This window comes from Melanostigma gelatinosum (assembly GCF_949748355.1).
Source record: "Melanostigma gelatinosum genome assembly, chromosome: 16".
NCBI lineage: Eukaryota > Metazoa > Chordata > Actinopteri > Perciformes > Zoarcidae > Melanostigma > Melanostigma gelatinosum.
Window position 1 is genome coordinate 14,884,435 of NC_136649.1, and position 10,125 is coordinate 14,894,559.

The 10,125-nt window shown below is 38.0% G+C and overlaps 1 protein-coding gene across 1 annotated transcript; it reads left to right on the top strand.

Annotated features, from left to right (window-relative positions):
- Positions 1 to 3,525: 3,525 nt before the first annotated feature.
- On the top strand, positions 3,526 to 4,462 carry LOC306789904 (antimicrobial peptide NK-lysin-like; the record flags this gene model as incomplete). Its single annotated transcript, XM_079285986.1, has 4 exons — positions 3,526 to 3,583; positions 3,667 to 3,752; positions 4,129 to 4,206; positions 4,304 to 4,462. The coding sequence occupies exons 1-4, from the start codon at positions 3,535 to 3,537 to the stop codon at positions 4,460 to 4,462; spliced, it is 372 nt and encodes a 123-aa protein (XP_079142112.1). The 5' UTR covers positions 3,526 to 3,534.
- Positions 4,463 to 10,125: the final 5,663 nt, after the last annotated feature.

The window sequence follows — 10,125 nt, forward strand, 5'->3', positions numbered from 1 at the left end:
TAGACTTACCTTTGCCAGGTGACCAGAAACAAGAGTCCAAATGAACTGTAATGTTGCTTCGTGGATGCTGGATGTGTAAATAGTTTGCCAACACATAACAACTTTATAAGGTGGGAATATGTTTGTTTATAGCTTGCTGCAATGCCCTCAAGAAGCCCCCCCCCACCCAAAAAAGAAAAAAATTCAATCAATACCGGTTAAAATGGTCAATGTAGTTTATTTCTAAATTTAGTACATATCTTAAAAATATGTTGATCATAAGAACAATGACCTCATAGAGTTTTAAACTCTTAAAGGGAAAATGCAGGATATTTCAGCAGGTGTTTCTATATATAAAAAGTGACAGACAATACGTATTTATCTACTTAATTACAATTCTATTTTAATAAAAAAAAAAGACGACATGTTTCTTATTGTGAGTAATAAAGACTGCATAGGGTTAACTGTGTTAAATATGATTGAGTGTGAAACAGGAAGAAACATTGTTGTTAGTGGTTTCACCCTCAACTGCAAAACTAAAAGAGAAAATGCCCCTGTTCACATTTTCCTGGAACCCTCAGCTGCATATGTGGACAAAACAGCAAGTACCGGTAGCTACTTGTGGTCCTCCAAAATGAACTGAATTGCAGCAGTTTTCTGATGCCATGTGGTTTTCTTACTTAGTGGAACCATGAATGTTAAAAGCACATGTGCGCGAAGTAACACCTAACCTGCTCCACAACTGCGGTGAGACCAAGGTTTGTACATGAAGCTGAATTTATGCTCCGTCGTGTGTTTGCAGAGGGGTTGAAACTGAACTGGTTACTTGATTCTGTGGTCTTTCAACAATATTCAACCGCAGTCACAGCTCAGTTTGCACAGTGCAGTTTACAAGTTTCAAGTCCCTGACAGCTGATTTCATAGCATATATAATGAATACAGGCCAGTGGTCTGCTTTAAACACTATATGGTACACTTTAGGAAATCATTGGCAGCACCGTAAAGTAATTTTGTCTTGTAGAAAAACAAATACTTATTGAAATAATTACACATGATAATATCTTGCAAATACTCTAAAATCCTTTTACAGTTACTCTCTCTCTCTCTCTCTCTCTCTCTCTCTCTCTCTCTCTCTCTCTCTCTCTCTCTCTCTCTCTCCTCACCAATTGTATTTGTGTGAGTTTTGGACAAGTTTTCTTTTGAAACCATTTATCAGATTGGTTGTACTTGGTGCTGAATTAGATTTTAAAATGTGACTCAAAGAGCCATATAGACAACTCTGGTGAAACATACGTCATTCATTGAAAAATGTTTTTCTTTCAGCGGTTAAGTCGTGGAAGTCTCTGACGGTCAAGACTGAAGAGGAGGAGAATTTTCCACACAGACATTTAAAATATGATGTAAGGGAGAGACTGAACCTCGGTACAGAGGAAGTGAGAAACGGTGACACACACGCACACACACACACACACACACACACACACACACACACACACACACACACACACACAACCTGATGAATTTCAGGTAAAACGCCCTGGGTAAATGCTGCATGGGTCAACATGACTGACTCATCAAGGAGTTGATATTTCCAATAAACACATATGTCATTGTCATTTGGTATGAAGTAAAACATTTTACCTCAATATTTCTTTTACCAGATATTACAGAATGGAGCTTTCCCAGGTTCCTTCAAAATAGTAAAGTCTATTCGGAGTCTGACTAAGGCTCCCTTATGGACTCTCACTTATGAACTCGACTGATTTTCATATTTTGATAGCTAATGAAATTGCTCAATAACCTTTCAGAGACCAGATTAATTTTTGGATAAATTCTGCGGACAAATATATCAATTTGTGTCTTTGATTAACGCCTTAACTGTCTTTACCACACATACATGATATCTTCTTTTTCAGCAAAAACCCAGCGACAAGTCTGACCGTTCATTTCGTTCAACATTGTCTATTCTTATATAAATATCAGAAAAATGATGTAGGTGCATGAAAATGTACAACTCTTTAATGATAATAGTTCTCACAACATTGTTATAGAACTCAATATTTAACTACAAGAAACACAACAAAGCAAATATAGTTTGAAAATAAATACTCTACCTCCGCACAGCAGTCAAATGCATCCGAATGATGCAAGGCAAAAACTAGAGATTATTGTGACAATATATCATTTAGTGTCCTAAAGACAAACTTTCATACAAGCTTGATTGTATTAAAATAATGAATTCATAAATTTCCAAGGTGCAACATGGTTCAATTTGAAATGAATGCAACTCAAATTTCTGACTCTATTTATTTTGTGTTTAATCATATATAGACAGTTGCAGGTGGACTGGTATTTACACAGTCCATGTTAACTAAGAGTCTCAAGGTTTGTCCGAACCCTGCGTATCTTTGTCATTTCATTCATGAACATTTTGCAATTCTCCACTTTCCAGTGTTAATGCTAAATGTGCGTTATTGTGTAATGGTGTTACTGTCAGTTGTGTTGCATGTTAAGACAGGTGCTTTTAGTTGTCACGCACTAAGATTTGCGGCCTCAGTGGATAACATCTGTGAAAAAGAGGAACATTATACACACCAACCGAGACAGCACCTTCTGGATGGTTTTCTTTATGCTACAATAGGCTAAAGTTAGCATGTTTGTCACATTAAGAATGGAAGCATACGCTCAAAGCATGCGTGATCACTGCCTCACAGAGCTGCTAAAATGGCTGTCGATTTTTAGGAAACCTCAAAGCTCAAAATGTAATTTGTAAGGAACCATGTACAATATTAAACGTTAATGTTACCATCCGCAATCCCTTGGCAGGTCGCAAATTAGAATAAACGGAGAATGAAAATCAATCAAAATGCCTACAGTTTTTCATGGTCAAATTCTCAACATCATGTGTTGGCGGGCAGCACACATGAACTGCTGAGTGATCTTTTGATTCAGTTTGCAAATAAAGATTTTCATCTTCATACAGATGAAAGATTAGATTGTTGTGCAACCAGTGTGTGAAATACTGGGGGGTCTCTGGGGGGCCGAGACCCTTTGATTGACAACTCAGACCCCCTGAAAGCTGCAATAGCAACATTTTGAGGGGCTCTCTAAAATCACAAGACAAATAGTTTATCACAAGTAATCGTCACTAAAATGTAGTTTAAAAGCTAACTAATGCCCAGCAGTTTTCATTTTTCAAATATAATTAGTGAGTGCAAGAGACCTTATTTTGCGGGACCTCCAGATTGACAGCAGGCCTTTCACACACTGTGGGTGCAGCACAAAATGTACTTTCATGCCAAAGAGTGAGTGCATTGACTGGAAGACGTGTCTCGATGAGTGGGACGTGTTAAGGTTTCGTGTGATTGTGGTCTCAACAAAACCACTTAAAAGTTAGAGACACTGCTGGTTGTGGTTTGAATTTCCATCTCCGGGGGCTGGCGTGAGAGTTGTTCTGCAGCCCCTCACCTCTGTTGTGTATAAAAGGTGTGATATCACCAGACACACACTCACACACACACACACACACTCAGAGATCACCGCTCACTGCCAGCAATGGAAACATCTTCAGTCCTCCTTGTGTGCATTCTGGTGACATGTTCAGGTGAGCTGATGTGTTTTTGATGGTAACATTGTCTTTATCGTGTGAAGTGTTCTTCACCATTGTTTGTTTTTGTCTCTTCACAGTTTGGACGGTCCACGGGAGAAGCTTCAGAGTCAACATTGATGATCAGAAGCAGGTGGAAGTGGAAATCTCCGTGAATGCCGGCAAGGTAATGTGGCTGTTTTAAACACTACGATAGACTGCATTCATCTTCAAATATGTCAAAATTTGATATGAACCACAAAGCTCAAGGTGGAGCTAGTCTTAATGACTTTATATATACACTTTGGTTACAGGTTGGATACAGGTCGGAAAGAAAAAACAAACCTAAAAAAGAATCTGCAAACACTTAAAAATGCCCCAATATGGGCTTACAACTAAATTGCCCCGAATGAAACTTATTTTGAAATTGATGATTTTTATTTGATGAAATTTATTATTTTTGGATTTACTGCTTATGCCACACTTCTCCATCACTGAGAGTATTATTTTTAGGACTCATCCCTTTGCTCAGTATTTAGAGTATGTGTGACTTTCATCTGCAGCTTCCAGGTGTGTGCTGGGCGTGCAAGTGGGCTTTAAAGAAGGTGAAGAAAGTCATCGGACCCAATGCCACTGCAGAGGTAACATACAGGCTAAACGTCTGACAGCTCAGTGAGCAGGACGATCTAGTTGCTGCTTTGTGTTATGAACAATAATGACAATCTTCTTCTCTCACAGAACCTGACATTGAAGTTGAAGTCCATCTGCAAGGAAATGGGCCTCTTAAAATCTCTGTGCAACAAATTTGTGAAGACGCACCTCGCAGAATTAATTGAGGAGCTCACTACTACGGACAATGTGAGGACGATCTGTGTCAACACCGGAGCCTGCAAGTGAGTTACCGGCCCGCCATTATGTTATTAACCATCAAGATAATGTAACTACAGTGTATCTTCACAAAGCCCTTCCACAATAATTATTATTCTGCTATTACAATTCATAAATGCTCTTTTTTGAACCCTGAAAATTTGCACAATAGGTCACCTTTAAGTAAATAATTTCAATACATTTGAATCATTTTGTATCTTTCCCTGTTTTTCTGATGTGTCTCTTTAGGCCAAAGGAGTTGTTGGACCTGCCCTTTTATCCAATGGACGAGGAGTCATCAAATGAAATTAATGAATATCGCGAATGGCGTATGCATGAACAATAATTAAGATGCACTTCATTTGTTTGACTGATACTCGGTGCATAAAAAGTATTTGATCAAGAATCTCTTTCAGGGTTCTTTCTACTTTGCAATGTCTGTAACGTCTATTTCTGTGCACAGAAGACATCAATAAATGTTTGCATTTCAAATTTTCAAGAATATTCTTTGTCGGACAGGACAATCCAGACATCTTCACCCTTAACCCTCGTTAAAATCTCATAAATCCGATTTTGGTGATTAACTATCTCTCCAGTTGGATATATCTTTCTTTTTCGATGTATCTTTTAAGGCTTATCTTTAATTTAATTTTCTCTATTTTAAGTTGTTTTTGTCAAAGATTTTGCAGCTTTGTTGTTCTATAGAAGTGAACGAGAAGGAAGGAATGCTCTGTGAACACATGATGGCACCTGTCAGACAATGTTAGAAAATGACACATTTCTAGTTTGCGTGTTGACTTTAAATGTGATCACTCTCGTGCGTTTTTTTGTCTTTCTCAGCACAGTTCTGAACAGCACTTGCTGTACAGAGTCCAGTTACATGCGTTTATGGAGAGGTGTTGCATCATAGTAGATATAGTATATCTCTTGAAGGTTGTTCTGCACTGAAACTCGGCTTTATTGAATGTCCAATAACTCCACATTGTATATACTGTACATGCAAAATTAAAATTTCTTCTTTATCACAACAACCATAAGTGTATTATGATGTTTTTTTGTCTGCCTTCTTCTCTTCTTTCTGCAACAAAGAGTTACTGCAATCATACAAACATATGCCTAATATTTCACATATCTCATCCTACTTCTCTCAGAATGATTCCTAAATTTCTCTCATGGTTCTCTCTCCTCTCTTGGGCATGAATTAGTTATCAATAATAAGCTCATCGTTCACTCAAGTTGGCCCCTACAAAATAATGCGTCATGCAATTATGCATATTATGATGTTATTTAGTTGACAGAGAAAACATCTGGATTGTGACTGAGTTATTCCCAGTGCGTAAAGACCCAAAAGCATTTTTCGCAGAAAGAAAGACCAAAGTGGGGAGAAGACAAGTAAAACATTTTGCTGTAATGCACAGAGATACACAACGATTCCTTTGTCTCAGTTTTCGCATCAGTCCCAATCTCTCAATGCTGAATTGTATACTTCTAATTCTGAACTGAGAAGCACATGAAACCTTGATGCCTTCTCGATCAGACAGCCACGATGGAATAATGCTGTCAAAATCCATCAAAATCGGATGCAATGATCATTTCTTAACACTGGGAAAAGGTCTTGAACTCCACTGATAGCATTACCTTTGTTATTATGATCCTGTATGCTGATACACGGCATTATGAATATACTAGAGCCCATCCTGATGCAAGTAGGGCTCAAAACAGTTCATTCCAAACAACCCCAAATAGATAATACAAAAATGGTAATATCAGCCAAAACATATCTCTATTTGAGATCGACAATTCATTCTTGAACATCTTAAGCAAAATTGTTATGCAAACATGGACGATGAGTCCTAGAAGTGGTCAGAGTATTGATTCTATTTTTGTATTGTGCAGTTTTGTGCCACACACAAAAGATAAGGTTCATCAATCTATCAGCTAAATTTAAACAGTTTCTACAGAAGTTTGGAGCTTGTTTTGTCACGATACTGTATCGTGTAGATACGGTTGTAAAAGCGAGATCATTCAGACGCTTTGCAAGTTTCACTAATTCGGGTTTGTACGAAATAATTTGCTCACATGCTCTCTGCTCAAAGCAAAACCTAAAAAAACCCAAAAAACTGTGAAGTGTTGTTTCCTTTTATGACGTATCTTTACCTCAGGACACTTTATCACCTCACCATCTCACAGTTCAGTAAGCCTTGCTGATGTTACCCTTTTGATCTGCTACACACCTTCTGACCACAGTCTGCACCCTGCAGTCCACCATCAGAGTCTGGTTCAAACTTCAGAGGCTTTAGCAGCTCCGTTAAACAACTGTTTGCATGTTTAAATTGTCTCTTGATGCACAGCAAAGCTATAGAAGTTGAGACAATCACAGACACTTTGCTATTTCAGAGTTTGCCCATTTTCCTGTTCTATGTCTGTGTAATGACAAATCCCAGGCCCAGGTCTCACATACTTGACTCTAGCACCACCTAGTGGTTCATTAGAGTAATGGCAACATCCGGTTACCTGAGAGCAGGGGTATTCAATTAAAATTCAAAAAGGTCCAGATTGAGAAAATCTCCTCGGGCAAAGGTCCGGAACATTACATTAATATCTAACTTGCGCTATTTAGGGTGTTGTGAAAAATAAAGCTATCTTTCACTCAGAGCGGATTTAAGAGGATAACATATATATATCCAAGCAGCCTAAACAACGTCTCTATCGAGTCAACAACTGTCAAATCAAAGAAAGAAAGTACACATCCATTATATTTTAACAATTATTATTGTGTTTTCAAATTTAACTGGATGGATTATGAATAACACATAGAAATACATGAATAAATGTTCTCATTTCAAGTCAAATAAGGGCTGGATTAAAGAATAACTGACATAACAGAAAGCTTTTGAAAAAATGTGCATCTTAAAATAAAGTATTTCATTTGAGAAAAATGAATTTCACTGAATTGCCCTACAGCTTTCAATTCACTTCATTCAGGTGTGAAGTGATGTCAATCAAAAATCAATATAATATTTTTCTCATCTTCTAACAAGATAAATGAGTGAGCATGGACTTTATCTGAGGTTATTAAACCACTTGTTTCAGCTCTATTCTGTGTCAGGGTGTATGAACATCTCACTCGAGTCAAGAAACTTGTCAAAATACCCATTCTTTTGATTGGCTGAGCTGCGTCACGTGATGCGATTTACACCGCATTGGTCGGCGTGTTTCTTGCACCGATGAACAAGTGCCGAGAAGGCTGAAAAAGATGCGCTGGTTAAAATAGAAGCGCTCCGTCAAAATAAAATCGGTTTTAGGTCCTGGGTCCGGATACAACGGCCTCCGGGTGACCCCTGCCTTCGAGCTTGTTGAGCAAGTGCAGCAGCCTGTGAACTAGTGAGACACAAATAAGTAACACTTGAGACTTTGGAAATCACACTTTCCCACACGTTGACACTTTAACACTTTCACCACACAAGCTGAAGTTGTGAGCGATCCAAAGTTGTCCAACTCTTTTTATTGTATGCACAGCTGTTTGTCTACACAGACACAAGAATACAGTCAATTTTAAGTTTTTAAGTTTTTAAGTTTTTTTTTCTAACAGAACAAACTAACAACAGAGGTACTAATTCACAATGTACCAGATATCACATAATGCTTGACACACTTTTGTCTTTTGTCACTTCTGGTCCCATGACAGCAGGACTCAAGGACAGATTATTTCTCTGCAAAAACTCAATTTAAAACTGCAATAATCAATATTTGTATACAAATAATGGATTTAAGTGACCCACAGATTATTATCACCCAATTCTGCAGTTCCTCTCTACTCTAGAGAGCATCATGGCATCTTCCATCTCATGGATTTGGTTGCACGCCCCACAACTTTACTGTTTCACACTCCAGTGAGAAAGCTGTAAAAACCCACTGTACACCTGCTCAGCACCACACAGCCGACAGACACAGCTATAGCCACTACAGTGAACATTGTTCAGCATTTTGTAAGTTAAAGTTTCCCTCTGGAGTTGGTAGAGACCAAAAACAGAGCTAAAAGAGAGTGAATTAGACTTACCTTTGCCAGGTGACCAGAAACAAGAGTCCAAATGAACTGTAATGTTGCTTCGTGGATGCTGGATGTGTAAATAGTTTGCCAACACATAACAACTTTATAAGGTGGGAATATGTTTGTTTATAGCTTGCTGCAATGCCCTCAAGAAGCCCCCCCCACCCAAAAAAGAAAAAAATTCAATCAATACCGGTTAAAATGGTCAATGTAGTTTATTTCTAAATTTAGTACATATCTTAAAAATATGTTGATCATAAGAACAATGACCTCATAGAGTTTTAAACTCTTAAAGGGAAAATGCAGGATATTTCAGCAGGTGTTTCTATATATAAAAAGTGACAGACAATACGTATTTATCTACTTAATTACAATTCAATTTTAATTTTAAAAAAAGACGACATGTTTCTTATTGTGAGTAATAAAGACTGCATAGGGTTAACTGTGTTAAATATGATTGAGTGTGAAACAGGAAGAAACATTGTTGTTAGTGGTTTCACCCTCAACTGCAAAACTAAAAGAGAAAACTAACTCAATTCTGAAAATGCCCCTGTTCACATTTTGCTGGAACCCTCAGCTGCATATGTGGACAAAACAGCAAGTACCGGTAGCTACTTGTGGTCCTCCAAAATGAACTGAATTGCAGCAGTTTTCTGATGCCATGTGGTTTTCTTACTTAGTGGAACCATGAATGTTAAAAGCACATGTGCGCGAAGTAACACCTAACCTGCTCCACAACTGCGGTGAGACCAAGGTTTGTACATGAAGCTGAATTTATGCTCCGTCGTGTGTTTGCAGAGGGGTTGAAACTGAACTAGTCACTTGATTCTGTGGTCTTTCAACAATATTCAACCGCAGTCACAGCTCAGTTTGCACAGTGCAGTTTACAAGTTTCAAGTCCCTGACAGCTGATTTCATAGCATATATAATGAATACAGGCCAGTGGTCTGCTTTAAACACTATATGGTACACTTTAGGAAATCATTGGCAGCACCGTAAAGTCATTTTGTCTTGTAGAAAAACAAATACTTATTGAAATAATTACACATGATAATATCTTGCAAATACTCTAAAATCCTTTTACAGTTACTCTCTCTCTCTCTCTCTCTCTCTCTCTCTCTCTCTCTCTCTCTCTCTCTCTCTCTCTCTCTCTCTCTCTCTCTCTCTCCTCACCAATTGTATTTGTGTGAGTTTTGGACAAGTTTTCTTTTGAAACCATTTATCAGATTGGTTGTACTTGGTGCTGAATTAGATTTTAAAATGTGACTCAAAGAGCCATATAGACAACTCTGGTGAAACATACGTCATTCATTGAAAAATGTTTTTCTTTCAGCGGTTAAGTCGTGGAAGTCTCTGACGGTCAAGACTGAAGAGGAGGAGAATTTTCCACACAGACATTTAAAATATGATGTAAGGGAGAGACTGAACCTCGGTACAGAGGAAGTGAGAAACGGTGACACACACGCACACACACACACACACACACACACAACCTGATGAATTTCAGGTAAAACGCCCTGGGTAAATGCTGGGTCAACATGACTGACTCATCAAGGAGTTGATATTTCCAATAAACACATATGTCATTGTCATTTGGTATGAAGTAAAACATTTTACCTCAATATTTCTTTTACCAGATATT